Genomic DNA, 22,234 nt, shown 5'->3' with positions numbered 1-22,234 from the left:
AATCATCAGAAGAATTGCAGATTTACTGTGATCTGTTTGGATGTTTTGATTTAAAAGTATAATTTTTCCTTTGGTTGCACAGTCCACGTTGTGTTTAGTCATAAGACAATGTGTTTTGAGGAGACATATTACTAAAGGCCTTTTAAAAGCCATAACAGTCATTTCTAATAATCCAGTACTAGTACACTTTGAAAAGCTCTCATTCTCCATCAGGTAAATAGTGAGGGGCTATGGAAGCCAATCTGCACTCATTCCAGTATTTATCCAAGAATTTTAAACCGATCCATCATCTATCTCGTAAAGAGGATGCAGTACCAGACAAAGAAAGAGAAGATGAAGAGAATCATAGGGAGAGACAGAGCGATAGAAAGACTGAAAAGAAAGCGCGGCAGACAGGAGAATAAATGGCCACTTTTATTAGGAGAGACGTGTAGGTGATTGACCTCTTCTGAATGAGATTACTAACATTAGGACTGGGCCATTGCATTGAGACAGGTGCGTGCAGGTGTGTGTATGTTTGTGTAAGAGAGAGTGCGCGCATGTGTAGCAAGTGTGTGTTTTTCCATGCATGACTATGTGCATAATGGCCCTGTGTATTTTTAGCAAACACTGAAAGTTTTTCCTGGAAATTGCAGATGAGATCCTCCTTTCATCTGCCAGGAAGTCTGCTAAAGAGGCCTACAGCTAAAGCTGGACCCGAGGCCAAACACAAAGTGGCCTTGCTTCTGGCATTACGAGGCCAATTACTAAAAAAAAAAAAATTAAAAGCAAGACAATAACCTAAAGTGGTGAGTAAAATCACTTGAACAAATTATGACTATGCTTTTAGATTTCAGGTTTTATAATTTAATTTTTTTTTTTTGCCTTATTTGACTCATTTTTATAAATACTGAGTCTATTCTAAACATATCTGACATTTTATTCGCCAAAAGTTTTTTATATTTCTTTAAATGCATCTTTCCTTACAGCCCATGTTCCCCTCTGTCCTCCAGCATTATTGTCTATCGGTGGTGTCCCTCAGCCAATCAGAATACTACCTAATAATGCAAAATCCCTTACGCCACATCTTTACCTGCAGTTATGGCTGCAGCTGGAGATGTAAGACAATGGTGATCATGAATGGGAAGGGGAAGAACCTGTTGTTGCACAGTTTAGATTCCAAAAGGATGTTTCAGAACAGTAAGATTGTGTCTAAGTTTCATAACAAAGAAAAAGTCATTATTTTAAATGTAGCCGGAGGTCACTAGCTTAGCTTTAACACATATATATTATATTCCTTTAGCTGAGTAACAGAAAGAAATGTTTATGAGTGTGCTTGTTTTAAAACCTCATCCAAAGATTGAAGATTAAAAAGTTTAAAATTCTTTCTGAGTCTCGTTAAGCAGACAGTCGGCGGTAAAATGTGTGCACACGTACAACCATTTGCTGGTAATGGAGGCAAGATCGTCTCCAGAAATGAATTTTAGCCATTCCTGACCTAAATTTGCATTCTCTGGAAACATTTTAGCTGGTGAACAACCAGCAACACTTCCAGAGACCTGCTTTGCTCGCCTTCTGGCTGAAACTCCAACCACAGAAGTTACGGCAGGGGTGGGCTCATGCTAAAGTTTTCTAGGGATATTTGAATTGACTTTCTGGTGTGACATAGTAACGAATTCCGCCTCAACATCTCTCGCTCTTGAGCTGCGAAATTCAAAGTTTCAAATAACTTAAAAAGACTGAGGAGATAGAATTGAGTAATTTTACAGCACAGGAGAGCCCTCACTATCACCCTAATCCATCCCAAAACCCACCATACCAACCCTTTAAAAAATATATATTTTTAAAATGAGAATTAGAAACAACATATTTTATTTGTGACAACTTAAGCAAGTGGCCTGACTGTGAGTTTATCGTAAGTATAATAAAAATACTTAGATGCTCATGTAAATGTCTGGATTTAATACAATGACAACTTTAACTAGCTTTGTACAGTAGAACATCTGAGCCCCATTATATACATTACTGCCCCAACAAAACAGCTCATATAATTAATAAGAACTTGTAAATGACTGAATATGTATCAAATTGTTCTTTTCATGATGAGCCATGTGTTAACAACGGAGGTTAGCGTGGACAGTTTACGGGCTTTGCCGCAGCTGTGTTTTCACACTTGTGCTCCTGTACTCTCAAGAACTCTTGATCTGCCAACACACACAGCTGCAGAGCACAAACACAGACAAGGAAACCCGCACGCACACACACACACACACACACATACATCGTTAATAGTACCATTAAGGAACTTTGTGCCATACTAAAACATGAAGCGAATACTTGAGGGATTTAGTCAGTAATGGTGGCTGTAAAGAAGAGAGCTGCTATTACAGGAGAATTTACTACACATTACTAAGCGCTGTGCCTTGGGATGGGGAAAGTAGAGGAAACCTTCTACTTTTTTAGTATAAGTGGAGATTATGGTGCTTGGATGCTTGGTGGATGCATTATACTCACTTGTCTGAGCATGTTTGTGTGGGTGAATATACTGTATGAAAGTGTTTGATGGTGTGTGGTCTTACCTCAGCGTCTTGATTCTGTAAGTCGTAGGTTCGCTGCAGTGTGCGCATTGTTGTCACGCTCAGGTCCGCTTCCTCTAAAAGAAGCTCCAAAAGCATCACAAGTTGGTCTGATGTCACCTGAAGACAAAACAAAACGATTCATGAGATTAATAGCTCTGACTAATCCATGCTCCTTCATAAAAACATATTAAGGCAAACTGTTGAATATTATGTGCAAAAATGTCACATCATCCTGTAATAACCACACACATCTGCAAGTATTCATTACACCAGCAACTTCAAACTACTAAACTAGTTAAATTATGGAGACATACTGTGCGTTCACTTGCAAACACATTTACATTTATTTTCTACAAGTTTCATTTCCTTTATAGCGCTGGAAAAGCTTAATGAAAAAACACGCCAATATCAGTCGGGCAATTAATTCAGATGTTCAAACGGAGGAAACGGTAGCATAATAAAACTGGTAATTAAATAAATATGGTAAACTGACTGAATCTCTTCCAACTGGGAAATATTTACAAAAACAGGCAAAAGAGGACAGATGCAGGATATGAACCAAGGCAGGAAAGAGAGGTGAAACAAGGCAATGAAGTTGTAATTTTCTATATATTGTTGTCCTATTATAGAGAAACAAAATGAGCAGTACTGTAAGGGGACAAAAAGCTGCTGCTCAGGGAGACATACTGCCAAAAAAAAGGAAACATCTACAGAACATCTACTCTTTGTAGGTTGTAAAACCGGAATGACGTCCCTGATTGCAGCAATGACGGAGCCTAAAATTTGGAATTGGAAGAAGAAACAGTTCCAAAAAAACAGGAAATACCTCACTGTAGCGTCTTCATAGCGCTTGCACTCATTGTGTTATTGTGAGGTAAACCTTAAAGGAAACAACCTATTTTCTTCAGATGACTAACACCATCAGGGACAGTCAAAACTCAGCGGTGAATTTAGACGATTATTCTGAGGATGGATGTGGGCAGCGATATGAGAGAGCGACTTCCTCCTCCGGGGAGAGCTGTGCCCAGCCTTGCCTGCCTCTCTCCTGGATACACCCAGCATTCCCAGCCACACTTTCTCTCTGGTCCCAGTCTGGGACACAATTAATAGCTAAAGGCTCCGATGAGACTAATGTGAAAATAGGTATGAAGTGTTTGCCTGTGTGACTGAGTGAAGCAGAGCGCGAGTGATATAGCAAGGGAGAAAAGTGACAGAGAAAGAGGTAGACAAAAGTCTTTTATTTGGTAAACACATTCAGCGAGAGTAAAGTAAGTGGCTGCATTTGTGCAACATATGTTTAGTAAAAAGCCTTTCCATTTAGAGCTATCTTTGGTAAACAACCTCCTTAGCGCTGCTGGGAAATACCTGACCTAAACTAGGAAGTATTTCAGCATGTAGCTGTTGGAGCTGAGGGAATAACACCCAGACTCAAGCTGGCAAATGGTCAAATCAAACTACTACTGTACCACTCCTGCCACACGCACACACACACACACACACACACACAGACTAACGCTGATGACTATCTAACTCTGTGGAAAGTCTGATATCCAGTCCTTCCCTTCACCCTCTATCGACTCTCCCCTTCCTCCTCCCTCCATTTTGTGAAGGCTGAGTGTTTTCTGAAGTGGCGTCTCCATCTCTAAAGGGTTTCTTTGGGGCCCACCCATGATCCCTCTCACTCTCCCACCCTTTGAAAAGTGAGGAGTCCAAAGCAATAAAACACTGTTCTCTCGCACACACCACTTCACACATCCATCTGCACCGACTGTGAGGTCCTGTTTGCCTCTATGTACTTACGTTGCTATGGTGGTAATCAATATGTCTGCACCGGTGTCTCCAAAACAAATTCCTGGCTAATGATGGTGCATTACAAACTAATTTATATTGCTATTATCATACCCACACACACACACACACACACACACACACACACACACACACACACACACAGTGCACGTATTCACAGACAAGAACATGATAGCACGCCTCATCACATCAAACATCTCCACGGTGAAGTCTCAACATCAGCTAACACCTCCTCCCATAAACTGTTTACCTTTTACCTACTTATACAAAGACACAGTACACTCATACACTTATAATATAAACACACACATATTTGTATTAGTTGCAGAAAGTGACATTTACTTTAGTACAATTTTGAGGTACTTGTTCATTACTTGAGTATTTCCATTTTATGCTACTTTCTACTTCTACTGCACTACAATCCAGCAGGAAATATCACATTTTTTACTCCTTACTACTTACAGTAGTTTAAAGAAGTTTTTTTTAATTTGAAGTGCTTGATAATTGATTTGGGCCTCGTGATTAGGAAAATCTGGATGGGTGAGGCAGAGGGAGAGAGAGAGCAATTATAAGGGAAAAGGTGAACTCCATGGTTGAGTACTCCCTTATTAAGAGCCAGAAGAATGGCACACAAACACTTACAAATAGCCCATACACACAGTCAAACACACACACACACACAGAGCATCCCATGTCATGACCAGGTCATGGGTAACTCTAACAATAGCCCTTAATAGTACAGTGCTGAAAGCACTTTACCACTGAAGGGGGAAACGTATCCCTCTCTATCTCAATGATTCATGGGAAAAGATCTGCTCACACACACACACACGTGCACGCAGACGCACACACAACGCAGAGTTTGGCCACATGAAAGAAGCATTTCATTCCCATACTGTCCGTCAAAGCTGAGGAATGCTAATAGTGAAAAAGACAAAATACACAGTCTGTATCACACACACACACACACACACACACACCCACCCACACACACACACACTCAGACTGCTGACCACCTCTAATTCTCTCTCATAGGACTTTTTATATAAAACAATGCACACACTAACATACACACGACTCTTCCATACAAATCGCTGACACGGGTCGGTTGCACCAGCTCTATATTGAGCCGAGCCTTGCAAAGACCTCTGGGAAATATGCTGCTGAAATGTCCCCTTCACACACTGACCTCCAAACTCTATGGAACAATGACACACACACACACACATGTGTGCATATATGTGCAAATATAGACTTTGTTTGCCACAGTGACTGACAGCTCAATGAGACAAACGGCTATAGTAAACACAGGATATGATGTCCACCACGAACTATAAATGAAATAAATATATATAGTTCAGTGTGTGTGTGTGTGTGTCTGTGTGTGTGTGTGTGTGTGTGTGTGTGTGCGCACGCGGACATGCCTCTGTGTGTGTGCGCACTGCTGTAGATGGTATTCCTATGTGAGTGGAAGAGTTGGAGTAAATGAGAGAAGCTGCTGCATTTGTGTGTGTGTGTGAGTGTGTGTGAGTGTGTGTCAGTGCATATGCGTGGGTGTATGGGACTATGGGACTACAGTAAGCAACATTAGTCATGCTACTGCATAACATGTTCGTACAGCACAAAATGAATAGAAGCTCTTTAGCCTTTTGTACAGGATGTGTATGCACGCACGCACACACACACACAACCCATCAATAGAGGCTTTATTGTGATATTTCCACCCTTAATACTGATCAGGCTGCATTAAACTGTGAGTTATGAGTTGCAAATAAATTGTTTCTGATCTGTGAGTTTCTGTTGACTCTGCTGTATTTCCTTTTCTGGGACAGTGTGAGGGATGAAAAATGGTTGTCCAAATTTAAAAAAAAAAAAAAATGTAAATCTTAAATCTTTTTCTGCCCCTTTCCAACAATCCATCACTTGTTCAGTATTTCCATGGCAACGGCACTGAGTAGCGCTCTGCATTCTGTACAGTACATAGGAGAGCGAGCCTGTGTGCTTTTTCAGAAGTGGTGCCTTTACGCACAGACAGGATTGATCTCAAATATTTCCAGTTTTTTCCATCTGTCCATCCCATTCTCCATAGTCTCTTTGCTAAAGAGGGTCATGATCACCACCCCTTTTAGTCTCTTGCTACCTTAAGCAATCACTCGCCATTTACCATCGCATCTCTGCAAGAGGCACCTCAGGTAACCCCTGCCAACTGAATCATCACTGCCCTCTCCCACGTTTCTACTTCCACGGATTTACAAAAAGATAAGTGCTGGTCTCTTTTACTCCTACTTTTGTCATTGAAGTCAGTATGTCACTGTTGGCTTATGGCTTGAACCCTAGGTCCCCGCAACTGTTTGTAATGACAATCGGATAAACTAACCTCATTGTAAGAAACTCGGCAAAAAGAAATAAAACTAGGGAGAAGGCCAAAAAGTTTGAACAGTTAGGAAAAGAAGAAAAAAAGAAATGACAGAAAGAGCAGGAGAGACAAAAATGGCACCAAAGGGATTGTGTAAAAAAGTCAACGATTGGACTAACTGACCATAAAATCTATATAATGACGCCAAAGAACATAAGAGAACCTCTTTCTATGCCCTTGGCAGCTTTAAAAGGCATACAGAGGTGTTGCTAATGCTTTCTTTTCCTGCCTTACCTCCCCTCTCTTCCTTCTCTCGCTCCCTACCTCCGTACCACTGGGGAGAGTGTGGTGCTTGTTCAGTCACACTGCATTATGGGGGTTGGAGACATTGAATAACTGTGACATTATAAAACCAAACTGTGATTTCTGAGAGGCCATTGAATCGTGTGTGTACATGCATGTGTGTGTGTGCGCGCGATGCCATTCAGCCGCTCGGCTGCCTTTTATTTCTGTCTGACCGCAGGCTCGTAAAAACACATTCTGGCACCAGCAGCTAAAGGCCTCAGCTTACGCCTCAGGTACTAAGGTTTCACTCTTTCTTTCCCTCAAATCCCTCCCTTTCTCTCTCCCTCCGCCTCTGTCTCCATGACTGTCTGCCTCCGTCCACATACCAACTCCTTTTCACTCCTCCTTTCAGTGGTCCAGCGTCTGGCTCCTCCAATTAAATGCCCTTCCTTGCGTCCTTTATCTCTTTCTGTGCGTCTTTATTTTACTCCTTATTTAAGGGCCCAAACATTCATCTTCTCTAACTGCAACAGCAGGCTCGGGTCTTGAGGAGAAACAGTGCACCGAGCAGCTATTAAGATTCTCTCAACAGCCATGACAGCATAAGAAACATCACAAATAGTTACACTTTTAATTAGCCTGTAACTGCTCTATAGAGCTGCACAGAATTCAGCAAAACAGGGCAGATGGTCAGGAATAAAATAGCAAGCAAGAGGCAAAAAATTGAAAACCAAATGATGTAAGGAAACAGTTCAGCAGCTAGGGAATATTAAATGTTGGCAAGGGGTCATTCAGTTCTCTGAATCCCTGTACCATCTCTGCCACTGTATTGTATACTTCTCAAATAGTAAACTATTGAGTATTTCTAACCAATAGACGTAAAAGTGTAAGTGCAACAAATAATGTCTGAATCTACATAGCAGATTGAGTCTTACTACCTTTCTCAGGAAGAAACAGATGACTGTATTGAATTATCACAGCACATGGTAACATGTTAGGAGGATGGCCCTTCCATACTGTAGCAGAAGCATGTGTGGGAGACTTTAGTAAAAAGGTACAGCCGTAATGACAGGAGCCTATAAATATAAAACCTATAAATATGCTAAGTGGCTCAAGAAAAAGAAATTCATACAGTGTTGGGATATGATACCGCAATCCTGTGGCTTCACAAGGTCTAAAAAGACATTATAAAAAGGCCTGCTGACATCATAGGTTTTGTAAACCAATTTCGGGTAATGGATTGGAGTGCGCACACGCGTACACACAAACACACACCCGGGAGATGGGGAAAGGTTATCTGTGAGTCACATGTTACCCTTTCAACTTGTGAAATGGAGCTGTCTTCTGTGCTATCATCCCCTCAAATTATGTCACACCTGCTTCTGCTTCTGATGATCTCACAGATAGTGCCGGTCACAGACTGATGACCTCACCGATGACCTACAGCTGCAACTGTCTATCTGCAATCTCATCATTAAACAGCATTCATTCTTTGTTTTCTAATTTGAAAACTGCTTCAATCAACAACAACAAAAGAGGGAGAGAGAGTGTGGGATGAGGGTGTATATTTGTATGTGTTTATGTGCGTGCGTGTGTGTGTGTGTGTGTGTGTGTGTATTAATGGCTGTTGCAATCAGTCCTGAGCCTAATCAGGAATCAGTACATACAGAGAGCTTTCTCGAGAGTCAGACACAGTAGGACTAGAGTAACAGAATGACAAGAGAAGGAGATAGAGAGCTTTTGACCTTGTAATCATGGTGACTGCTGGGATCAATTGTCTCATCAATGTATCTTCTGACACAAACACATGCACCGACAACAGGCAAAGTGTTTAATGGGAAACAAATATTCCAAACACGCACGGTACACTGCCAATCAACAGAGCCCATTTGGAAAACAAACAAGTCTATGTGCTTCGTTTATGCTGTGTAAGTCACATGTGCTGGATACATTTTTGAGCATGTACTAGTATGTACACACAGGATAGCCACAGTATGCGCTCTACATGCTGGCATTATGTGTACTCCTCCCTGAATCGCCAATATTTAACCCAATCTATGCACATGCATGTTTGGGTAAATACGTGTTTGTGAGTGTGTGTTTGATCAGCTGCTGGCTGTGAGGATTGGTGGTCCCCAGTAGCTGCCTTTTTTTTTTCTCCCCCCCCATCTGTCTTCTTGGCCTTCAAGTTCATAGGCTCAGGCCAATCAGAAAGCAACGTGGGGTCACAGTGGGTTTGCGAGTCAGGGGTTAAACTAAAAAAGCATACGCAGTGGGCCCTGCGGTGGAGAATGACTACTTGCTCTGAGGGGAAATCAACCAGGCCAACATACACACATGTGCAAGGAAATATACCTACCCGAAAGCATGTGTGCAAGTACACACATGCACACATTCTGAACGGCCATGAGGCATGCACTCCGCGGCTCATCAGATAGCTTTCCTGCACTATCTCAACGCTTTGTTCTGTCTCTGTGCAGCAGGTGGGGCGTTTGTAATGTAAAATTCTATGTTCCTGCAATTTGGCATTGATCATGAAGGCAATAAACATGTTTTCTCTCCTACTCACCACCGCTCTGACTCATACTCATTCACACATACACACCTCAAAAAATAGGGAAAGTTTAATTAATCTCTGGCACTCAATGCTTTGACGCAATGCACAAATCTAACTGTCTCCAGCGGATGCCTCCCTCGCCTCCCTATCGCCATTCCTCCCACAATCCATTGTTCCATTCCCAATGGAGACACAAACAACTCCTTAACTACACATATAACACAAACACAAAGAGGCCTCTTTTTTAATATTTTCTTTTTTTTCCCTAGTTTTTGGAAAGCCCAATTCCCCTGCAGGACAGTCCTTGTCACTTCTTGCGCTGCTGTTAGTCTGGGGAGTCAGAGACAGGCAGTCTTTTTCACCTGCCAGCTTCCCCGGAAAAGCATAACACGTCCCCTTGGATCCAACTCGCCTTCTCGCAGGCGCCCTGGCCAAACAGTGGGAGTCACAACCGGGGATTGAACCTCAGGTCTCAGCGGTGGCTGGCAAGTGTTTTGCCCCTGCACCACCCGTATGCCTTTGAAAAAGGGAGGCCTTTGAAACAGAGCTGGAACAAAAGGACTGCTGTTTGCGTGTGAGAGAGAAAAATCTGTTGCATTGGTACAACAGTGACACATCCAAACAGCTGGAAGTCAGTTTAGACAAAGGGAGAGGTGAGGAGAATGAGATGGTGGAGAAAAGAAGAATACAGATTTTTTTTTTTATGTAACTACACATGAATAAATTACAGCAAATGCCCTTCTCTAAAAGTCATTTAAAAGGTTAAGTCTGATGATATTCTATACTTTCCTTATTATAAACAAATCACATGAAAAATACAAAACCAACAATTATTTGGTCCTTCTAACAAGTATTGTCTGAATATCAAAAGCCTGATATAGCTACTTCCTCTATGTCATATACCTCCATTGTTGTCTAAAAACACATCAATGAGCCACACTGTTACACTGGCTGACATGTTCTTTTCTCACAATGGACATGGGCATTGTAGTTTATTTTGAGTCAATCCCACAAACACTGTCATGCTGCCGTAAATACTCAAAAGAGGACCAAATGCGCACTATTTCAGCATTATTCCCTGCTTGGGGCTGAGAGCCACAAAGAGAATAACAAAATTTTTGATAACTAAAATATAGAATATCACCAGCCTTATCTGTGACATACATATTCCAACATATAATGTGAATATATGCGCAAGCTCAGAATGACTCTCTTTGTGTAATTGTGGCTGATTTCTCATGAAAAGCCCTCAAATTGAATCAAATTTTGACAGAATCGCACAAATATATTTATTCTTTCTCTTGTTGTTGTTATCCCATATTTCCCTGGAAGGTTTCAATTTCTTGAGATGTTCCATATCCTGCTTTGGTGGATTTTCTTCCTGCCAAGAATAAAATTCTGAAGGAAATACTGACATTTCAATCCAAAATCATCATCATATTGGAATTTAGTGAAACATTAATCCTTGTCACTAACACACACACTCTTAACAGCATATTCAGTTATCTCACAGATACTTAACTGCCCACTCCCTCAACACATAAGGTACGGATGTATGAAATGTGACTAAGGCTGAAAATAGCAGAGCACCCAGGTTTAATTTCCTCATGTCATTTGTTCTGGCCTGATCCTGTGAGAATGAGAGCAGCCTAAGGGTCGCGGTTAAATATTATCCCTGAGGAAAAAAAAAACTAAAAAAAACAACAGCCACACTGCAGTTTCCTTTATAGGGTTGTGGATAAATATTTTCAGCAGTGGGTGCTGCTCTTGATTATTATAATTACTTGGGTTAATAGGGCACAGAGACACAGACAGACACAAACACACACACACATGGTGGAGGGTTCAAAAACTTTTGTCAGCTCTTGCAATTGAATGTTGGCAATTTCACCGTGCCATTTTGTGGCGGTTAGACTTCTAAATGTCAGCACACACACTGACCGCAAAAGCACGCATGCACACACACACACACATATCCTTGCACACACAAGCTGCAAGGATTCATCCATTCAAGCCGGGTTTATCTGGATGACAACAATAATAGGGGTAAAACACAAACATGCACCGGTGATGACCTCCAGTGTGGAGCGATAGCATCTACTGCTGTTGAAAGATACACTGAGAAAGACAGAGCCAGAGTGGGAGAGAAAACAAGGAGGACGAAAGACGGGATGACTCTGGCAGACAGAGTCAAACACGAAAAGGGAGTGGCAGCCAGAGACGAGAAAGGGAAGAGGAGACAGCAGAAAAAGGCTAACATAGCCAGAGCCATCAAACAGAAAGGTCATGCAGGAAGAGACTATATGGATTCCCTGTGTGTCTGAGTCTGTCTTTCATATTACGTGGTAATATGTTTGAGATACATAAAGACAGAGATCCTCATTGGTCAGTCTTTGTATCTATGTGTGTGTTTCATTATGTATGTGTGTTGTCTCCTGTGTGAACTCTAGGCTGGCTGGGTTTAAGCAGTCTGAGTTGACAGAGGTATGTGGGATGGACTAAACCCAGATATCTGCTGCACAGACAGACACACACACACAGCTGTGTAGTCATGCACAGCCACAAAGAGACAGACACACACACACACACTAAAGAAGAAAAAAGAGGTAGATATTAGAGAATGACAGAGGACACCACAGAAACAGGAGAGAGATGGAGTAAGCGAGAGTATCACAGAGAGACACCGATGGAAAAACAGATGGAAAGAAATTCAAAACTTGTTGTTTACTTTGTATTAAAACCAGTTTTCCCCAGGAAGACATTCAGTCTGTCTTTTTCCTATGATAAGACCACATCCAGCTTAGCATCACATGATATCCCAAACTGGGGGGTTTGGAGCTGGAGCTGTCGCCTGCAGTATGGCTTTTGGCACCAACTGAACAGTCTGTCTGACTGTCTTAATACTAGATTACACCAGACTGTGGAAACATTAAGACAGTAGTTTTATGTTGTCATCCCCTGGCAGTGTGAATTACAGCATACATAGCCTCTTTGTTGAGATACAACATGTTCACCATTAATATGACTTGTCTAAAAGAGTCGTTTTGCTTCTGTTTTTCCTTCTATCAGGAGAAATAATTGATTTTTAATGCCTCTGCAGTGTTTGATCACAAGAGCATTTCTAGAGCTGAAATAATTAGTCAATTTAATGATTGTTTGATTGACAGAAAATCAACCAGCAACTAGCTTTTCTTTGTCTTTATGGTAGCAAACTGAATACTTGAGTTTACTTGAGTTTTGGACTGTTGGTCAGACAAAATGAGTAATTTGAAACCGTCTGGGATTTAGGAAATTGCAATGACATTTAATACATCAAATGATGTATTGAGAAAACAATCGTCAATTTAATCGATAATGAAAATGATCATTAACTGCAGCCTCAGTGTTAAAGACTGATATGGTCTATGTTAAGACCATTGATTTGTCTCTGCTTTTCAGGAAATTAGGGTTGAATTCAAAAGGCTGTGGCTTAAAAGGATAAACATTGCTGCTTTTGGGACAGAAACCTTCTCATATGGCATGAATACAACTGTGACCCCAACAAATGAAGGAAAGGCATTATAAGCCTGACAGACTGTGTGACAACACTCCCACCCCAAACACACACTCTCAGATGTCTTAGACACTTGGTTATTGGTTTCATGTGCAGGGATTTCTATAATCTTTGGAGCCCGTGGGCATAGTAGCATACAGCTGACATTGCTTTGCATGCATGCGCGTGTGTGTATCTCCGTGTGTGTGTGTGTATGCGTGTGTTTTTGACAAGGCTAATTGCGTCAGGGCTGTCTGAGAGCCCTGTCGGCTTCCCAGTCATTACCAGGAAAGACAAATGTTTTAGCACTCAGCACACTGCATTCATATCCGCACACACACACACACACACACACACAAAAACACAACATTACATATTGTATCTATGAAAGCTATTAGGTGACTCCTAAATCAGGTTTTACGTGAGAAGCATTGATTCATTTGCCACTGCTAAAAAGCCAGCACCATTTTACAGCCTATCCCAATATTGAACATGACTCTGCACTAAATATTTGGCTTAAATGTCACTCTTTTTAACAGTGCAACCTCCATGCTACAATGCATTTTATAGCACTGCATTATACAGTACCAGTCAAAAGTTTGGACACACTTTCTCATTCAATTAAATAGTAAAGTGTCTCCAAATTTTTAACTGGTACTATGCGTCTAAAGTTGTGTTTGAATGGACTCCAAAATGAACAATGTGTATTTGTGTGAGTGACAAAGTGCTGTGCTTGTTTTGTACGTATTGGAGCCATATTCAGCAGGCTGTGTTCTCTCTCTGTCTCTGTCCCTGATGTGTTTTCCATGTGTGCTGGAAAGACAAACACAGCTGCACTTTAATGACACTCAAATGCTTCTGGGATTCAGAATGCATGTGTATGCGTGTACTTGTTTGTGTGTGCCTGTGTGTGTGTGTGTGTGCATGGTCTTTTTGACCACTTCAGTGAAAAACCTGTTGGAGCTACATTCGCTCTGTATAACTAGCCCTCGCTCTTCCCTCCAGAATACACCGTTGTCGCCGCCTCACCTTGTGTGTGTTTGTGTGTGTGTGCGTGTGTGCATGGGTGCGTTCCTTAGAGAGTCATGAAGCCCTAAGTGGTATTTCTGAGCAGCTATGCCTGTCATGAAATAGCTTGTCAGCGCCATCAACACTGACTGGTGATCTCTTTACTCCACCCTCCCTCTTTTACTATATACCCCCCTCAATTCACAAATATATATATACACATATATGCGCAACATACACACAAGCACACACGCAGACTGCAGGGAGTCCCCGGACAAGATGAGACAGGCTGTGAGCTTCAAATGACCCCGAAAACAGAGCTGCTGCTGAGTGATAAATGAGACAAATACACGCTGGCACTCTCTCACTTTCTTTCTTTCTTTCTTGCTCACCCTCATTAACACAACACAAATGGAGCCATCTCCCCTCTCTCCTCTCCTCCCTTCTCTCCACATAAATCGTCCTATCTCCAACACTTGCGCTGCTGATAAATTTTAATTCTCTTCTATCTCATTCTATTTCTGTAGATTTCTACCATCTAGCAAAAGGGAAAACAGCTTTTGTTCTCCATCAACACGACTGTCTGTAACTTCAAATGCACAATAACTTGAGGAACTGAGTGCAAAAGTGTCACGGTTTTGTCATGGGATTAAAATGGACCTGACAGGACTACAGCATCACGAAGCATCAATCAGACAAACCTGGAAACACAGTACTGTCATATACTTTTACAGATATTTACATCCTGTCACATCACGGCATGAATTTTACAGGTTAAACTCTTGAGTCTTACATAGTGAAGGAATCATTACCAGCTACCAGCACGATAAAACATGTGGACATACAGGTGTGTATGTGTTCTGTGCAAAGTGTTTGTTGGATTTGTGGCTTATTATGTCAGGTGTGACACAAAACACAGGTATAGACCCAAGCATCTATTCAAACAGGTACACAAGTGGACTGAAAAGTTTTATTGGCGTGTACTGCCAGATCAACAAATTATTGACGCAAAGCCAGTGTGAGAGATAGGTGAATCAAACAGCAGTTGTTTGGCACACTGATCCCTTGATTCCCACACAATTTGTTCCTCCTGGTCAGCACTTCTCACGACTGATACTGCAGAAAATGACAAAGTCAGAAAGATACTTTTATTGATCTGTTGTTTTACTCCAGCTTTGTTGTCTTTGTTAGATGTCCTAGACTCATCCTCTCTCCCCTTTCTCCCCCGATTCTCTCTTGCTCTTTCACTATCTCTTACTCTCTAACGGAGCTCATGAGTTTAGCCTTGACAAATATTTCAGTATGTGTGTGTTCTTTTGTGTCCTATTGTCTCTCTACTCATTAATGTCAGTCAGTATCAGGGACACTATATAATAAAAAAGTGTGACTCTTTGCTGTTGTTTTTCTCCTTCCCACCGTCACAGCAATTTCTCAAGCTGGGGTCAAAATTTTTCACACCATTATTTCATTTTGTTCAATCTCCACTTCCTCCTCTGACCTCCTCATCCTATACCTAAAGGAGAGTCCGGATATCCTGCATAGAAAACCCATTTCAGTCTCTTGTGTCCATAATCCATAAACCTTTCTATCACTATGCAAAGTTCAAGGATGGTGTTCCTAATATTTTGTCCACTCTATTAACATACAATGTAATGCACTCCAGTACACCACCACCACCCACTACGACCTCAATAACAAACATAAAGTAGAATTGTCACCTTTCTCACAATGTCAACAAAAACTGTTTAAGTAAATGTATAAGCTTCTTAAATGTAGAATTTATGGCAGAGCTGTTGTATTGGATTGCATTAGATTGCACAGGTGTTCCTAATAAAGTGGCCGGCGAGTGTATATTAAATTTGAATTAAGAAAAAGGATCAAATATATACAACATTCCGCCTACATAATTTTAAAAAATAAAGAAAAATATAGGTGTATATCAGACAACATATATGGTGATACCCATATATAATCATATCTGGGAAAGGCCAATATCGGTTGGCTCTACTGAGAACTGCACCTTCAAGTTCATTTCCCTCTTTTCCCTCTTTTAGATTAGCTTCTGTCAACAAACAAATCATCCAATTTATTTGGCGATCTATACCCCCCTTCACTTGTGAACAACACCTCAGCCTTCAGCTTAACAACACAAAATCTCCATCATTGGAACAGCGACCAACAAAGCAGCCCAGACCGATCTCACTCAACAAGTAGAAAATAGCAAAGAGAACCAATGCGCTGCTCTTTGCTTGACCTCTCACTTGAAACCAATCTGCCATGGGAGTCCCTAATCAGGAGCTTGATTCTTCAGCTCCTTGTGTCACGGGTGCACACATGCCCCTCCATCACAATAAGGTCGAGATTCAAGCAGGAGCAAAAAGTACAGTGTGAACATGAATTGGATGCATGAAAGTGAACCATCTATAACAGTCTGAACCACAATTACCACACATTATAAATGCTGCATTATGATGACCTTTCCAGTTCTGTACATGTTGCCATGTGTGAAAAAGTCAAGTTCAGTTTTTATTTAAAACACATTGAAAGGGTTGTGGCACACAATAGTGGACTCAGTCTGAGCTGATCCCCAGTTGGTCTGGTGATGGACACACACACACACACACACACACACACACACACACACACACACACACACACACACACACACACACACACACACACACACACACACACACACACATTTTCTCTTCTTCCGACCATTTCCCATCCTGATGTGATGAAGTCTGGCCGGAAACAGCCATTTCCCTGAATGTTCCCATCTCTCCTCCTGCATACTCCCTCATCCCTGATTCATTGCCAATAAATCACAGAGAGAGAGAGAGACAGAGAGAGACACAGAGAGAGAGAGAGAGAGAGGGAGACAGTGAGAGACAGAGAGAAACTGAAAGGGAAAGAGAAGGACAGAGCAAGTAAGAAAAAGTATAAGAGGAAGAGTAGGGGAGAAGGAAAGGTTAAGGCAGTATAAACGAGGAGACAGTGCACAGGAGATAGGAAAACAGAAATGAAGGAAAACCAGATGTGTGATGTGTGTCCTCGTCAACACTGCGCAGAGGTGGAGTTCGCATTGCCAAATATGGCTGAGTGTACTTTGAAGGGGTGACGTCTTATAGAAGAAAACAACAACACAGATGCCGTGAAAACACGATTACTAAACGGATATGCTTTAGGTCATGGGTACTGGTCAAACTCTAAACAAACAGAAAGAGAGGAAGAGACAGATTGGAAGACAAAAACAGGGTTTTTGCTGCTCAAGCTTTCTCATTATGACCAGCAATTTATTACACTCGTACACAAAAGTCTACTATATGCTGGCTGAACATAGACTAGGATTAAATTCAGTCTTTTACTACACTTCTAACAAATCAACAATCTCTCACTCCTCAGCTACATTTACAGTAATCAGAGCCATAACAAAGTGCCAAACAGCACAGACTGAAGCAATTTCCACAAGCAATTGCCTTTTTTCCCCATCCTCCACTTACAGAAGCCTACTATGGTGGAGTAATGTACGCCACCTGCAAACCCCACCCAGCTGAAGAGGCTTTTGATCATGCCCTCTCTGCTGTTTACCCTCCCACGGGGGCTCCAGTTACCACTACTACCTCCCCTATCAAACCATCAACATTGCACCTCAGCACAGCACAAGGGATTTCAGTCACCACTCAAACTCTTCGGTGGGTTTACATTATCTCCTAAAATAGAATTTGGCATCTGTGTCCCTCCGCTGCTATAAGAGCAAAATCATCTGTTACTTCTACTCTGAGGCCTCTCATCATGTGATATGATGAAATCTCCAGATAAGCCACTAAATGGACCTTGTGGTGAGATCTTGTCATGAACAATGATATCTGATTTAGACAATGTTTTCAGCGACCTAGGTTCAAATGCGGTGCAGTTAAATCTTCAAACTGCATTTCAGTTTTTTTTAAATGCTTAAAAATGTGACCGACAGTGGCATCGGAATGACCAGACTTAGTCTCATAACCCACAATTATCACTTTTAACTGCTACTGTAGTGAACATTATAAGGATGCCTCCTGAACTGACAAACTTGAACCCTGCCTGCCTCAACAGATGACACTGTACACTTTGAACACCGTCTGAAGACAGGCTGTTCCTATAAACCTGCTGTTGTTGACATATCCGCAGCCCAAACACAAACCTAGTACATGTTTTCACAGTAACCCGTACCATCAGCCAAGAAGGTGTAGATTGCCATGTAGGTGCAAATGAGGTGACAGAGTGACACTGAGAAGGAGGCTGACTCATTGTCCAGCTATTCTGCTGCATCTGTGAAGTTGCTGTGGTACTAGGGTTGGGCGATCGTTTCTATTTTCATTTCATCCAATTGTGGTTAGTCGAGATCGCCAATAGGCGATCTGATCACCAGAGGGCAGTGGCAGTAGGAGGGGGAGGAGGGCTGGGGGCGTCACAGCACGCGTGCGCGTGTCTGTGCTTGGTGCAACAGTATCATTGCATCATGTTCTGTTCAACATTATTATCTTACCTTTAATATCGCAATCCACGTCATATCCATAACGTTAACTACTCTTATGGAACGCAGAGCAAAGTTTTGGTGAGCAAGCTTATGGAGAATGGAGATGCAGGATGTCAGATAGGTTTGTAACTAAGTTGTAACAGGTTTGTAATTAAGGATTTTTCGTCACTTGTGCTAATTAATGGGGATCAGCAGGTAGACATGCCCCTCCACCAGAAACATCTCTAGGACAGTAGGGCGCAGATTCTAGAGATTATTTTTTTAAAATTTCAGTTCTCATAGTAAGTTAGTTAAAATCGCCTTAATATCGGCATAGGAAAAAACAATCGTCGATTATCCCTTCATCATCAATATACAATCTGATCGTGAATCGGCACATGTCTACATGGCACACAGAAAGATGTCCCAGAGATACATTATGCTCTGAGCGTCTACACAGTGATTCAATATGTATAACCATACCGTATGTTGTTTTTTTAGTCTGTACAACCAGTACTACAAATTTTGAAATTATTAGGTATAGCTGGGATAACAGGATTGAATTGCATTAAAGCTGGTTTATAATAATAATCACAACGTCCATCAAATTCCTTTTAACTGATCTGGCAGAAGTAATTCTGCAGCCTTAGATTTAGAAAGGTGAGTTTGAGAACTAAAAATAGTTGTAATGACAAGAATCCAGGATTACAACATTTCCCGGATTTGTTTATCCAGAGGAAGAGCTGTGTAAACATTTTCTATATACAGAACCTTATCACGCCTGCACCAAAGGCGATAGGATGCGTCACACTGCATCAGCTTTTGTTGTATCCTGGAGCAGATATATAAAATAGAACCACACTAATCTCATGTACGGAGGTAATTTACCCCAGTAACATTAAGTAAATTAAAGTGCGGGTCAGAATACAATTTTAATTCTGACCAATGCATGTATTAAAGTTGAAATAATGTTATTTTGGCTTTGCTGCATCTGTCAGCCATTAAACCTATTTGGAAAATAAGTTGTTCAATGAAGCCTGAAGTTCAGATAGCCTATTGAATTGGTTCAATGTGCGGCAAAGCTGCACTCTCAGTTTTTAGGAATGGTTCAAGCATGTTATGATACCTATCAATCATCTTTGAGGCATTTTACCATGGAGCTCAGCTGAACGACTCAAGAACTCAGATCAATTTTACTTCTTACAAACTGCATCTTTAAAAGAGTGGAGGAGCTTATCGTTTGCCAGAAAAGTTAGCCAAGGTCTCCCGCTATTCACAGCCCTTTTCCCCTACAGGGTTTCCTGTCCTGATCAGCAGGGGCAGACAGACCCTCTCATTATGGAAACCGCAGATGAAAATGAGAGCAAAATGAGGCCCATTACCATGCGGGCGTGACTAATATCCCTCTACAGACCTCTCCACACACACTGGACACACGCACGCTCACCACACGTGCACACGCAAGTTATACGTGTGCACAAAAAAGTTAGACGCGCACACTGAGACGATCACAAATCGATAAAGTTCCAGCCGATGGACATATGCAGACGTGGGCTTACACAGAAAAAGAACAAGGGAAGTTGGTAATAAGCTTTGGCTCTATTAGATATTGACCAGATCTCAGGCTGCTCTGTGGGGTGTGTCGCGCTCTTTTCACTGCGTACATCTATAGGTTTGTGAGCGTGTATACGTATGTGTGTACATTCATTCCCCGATCATCCATCACATCATTACTGCTAAATGCTACCCTGGCTAAGCTTAATTCCTGCCCACAAGAAGTCCTACCTTCTCCAGTCTCTCACTCACCATCTCTTTCCTCTCTTAACCGCTGTTACATCATCTGACCCATAAGTAATATTTCATCTCTCGTGTGCTTCTCTCATCTCTTCGAATATCCACTCTGCTCTTCATTTCCTCAAATGTCCGCAACAGATTCATTACCTTACTGGAATTCACAATCATCAACCTCTAACCCACCACTAGTCTCGTTCTGGCTTGCTCTTCAATCCTCTGCTCTCAAAATCCTGTCTTACCGATTTCTGTTTTCCATTTCGCTCTTCTTTTCTACCTTTTCTTCTTTTCCCTTTTCCTCTCTCTCCATACATCACATCACCAATTTCTTTTCTTTCCTGAAGAATCCCCTGTCATTTCCTTTGCCTTTGTATTTTTCCACCCAAGCTTATCATTTTGTGGCTTAAATACATGTTTCCATCCCAATTTAAACTGATCTAAAAGATAACTACAGGGGGATACACAATGCCCAGCTGTGGCATCAAGTGTTGTTTCTCATATTTCACTCTTGTGGTTCCATGCTCCAGTTGTATTTTCACCTCTGATTCATCTCAACTTTTTCTTCCTCTTCAACCTCCCTGTTTTAACAGCCCTTCCCCTTTTTTCTCTCCTCCTTTGCCGATCAGGTCTGCCGAATGATTTATAGACTTGCAACAGGCTGGTAGACGGAGGGAAGAGAAAGGGAGGAGAGGTAGATGAAGAGAGGAGGGGTGAGGAGAGAAATTGGGCTGTTGGCGTTTGAAGTACATGAAGGAGTACTATAAAATACACCTGGTCCATCCATGGGGCACTCTCTGTACACAGAAACAAAGGGAGGGGAGGGAGACGTAGAGGAGGAGAGAGAGAGAGCCCGGCCGCAGGGGAGAGGGGAGCGAGGTGGATGGAAGGGGGCGGGGGGGGGGGGGGGTCACTTCGTGTTTCCTTTCAGGATGGCTTTTATGGTGTAACTTCAAACGCTGACCTCCCACACCCCCGCCCCTACACCCCCCCCCTCCCCATTCCCCCCACCCCCACTCCCTCACTCCATCCGTCCGTCCATTCGTCCCTCCCTCCTCTTTCTCACTATTGTGTATGGCCAAGTGGACAGTAATTGGCTATTCTTTCATGAGGCTGATTTCAGCACTTTCTGCCCCCCACAGGAAGAGGCCCTTTTGCTGCCCCCTTAGAAGTAGGTGTATTTGTGTGCATGTGTGTGTACCTTGTAAATATGCCAGACGGTAGTATCAGGTGGTTGAAGGGGGCTGCACTGGCTGCAGACTCCACAGGCATTTCATTCAAGTCCTACTATGCGCTCCATCTTACAACACAGGAATTGTGGTAATCCAATCCAGAAAAAAAATCATGTTCCGATATGAGGTTTTATGCTGAATACTCCCTGGATTTCAGGTACAGCTTAAACATTTATACTTTTGTTTATGAATAAAGCTTACATTACATCTGTTGAAAGCTGTGGTTCAGAGTGTTGAGGCGAAATTTAAAGCCCCAAAAAGTCCCTGGTTACAATATTTTTGGCTATGAACCAGTGTTTTATTTTACTTCCAAAAAAAGACACCCAGGGGTACTTGCCTAACTTATTCATGCCATAAAATGTACTGTACAAAAAGATGAGAAGCTTTGCAAATGTTTCCTTCAGTCTACAATATGAAAGCATATTGAGAGTGATTTATAAAAGCTGTTCTACTCTCGCTAATGACTTCTGGCCCTCTGTGGCTTATAGATCAGTGTGCGTTCATTAATGATGCAGGCATTTGTGCATGTATGTGTGTGTGTGTGTGTGTGTGTGTGTGTGTGTCAATTAGTGGGTGGAGGGGGGTTAGCCATCCCTAGAGAGCCCTAATTA

At 41.9% G+C, this 22,234-nt stretch overlaps 1 protein-coding gene across 2 annotated transcripts in view; it reads right to left on the bottom strand.

Annotated features, from left to right (window-relative positions):
* The window catches only part of aopep (aminopeptidase O (putative)), an 80,467-nt gene that overhangs the window by 13,745 nt on the left and 44,488 nt on the right, over positions 1-22,234 (bottom strand). For both annotated transcript variants that reach the window (XM_067612605.1, XM_067612615.1), the window contains exon 15: positions 2,559-2,675. In XM_067612605.1, coding sequence (XP_067468706.1) covers positions 2,559-2,675 — 117 coding nt within the window. The remainder of the gene's footprint in view (positions 1-2,558; positions 2,676-22,234) is intronic.

The sequence above is a fragment of the Thunnus thynnus genome, chromosome 2 (assembly GCF_963924715.1).
Source record: "Thunnus thynnus chromosome 2, fThuThy2.1, whole genome shotgun sequence".
NCBI lineage: Eukaryota > Metazoa > Chordata > Actinopteri > Scombriformes > Scombridae > Thunnus > Thunnus thynnus.
Note: the sequence above shows the minus strand (reverse complement) of the source record. Positions and strands in the feature narration are given on the sequence as shown.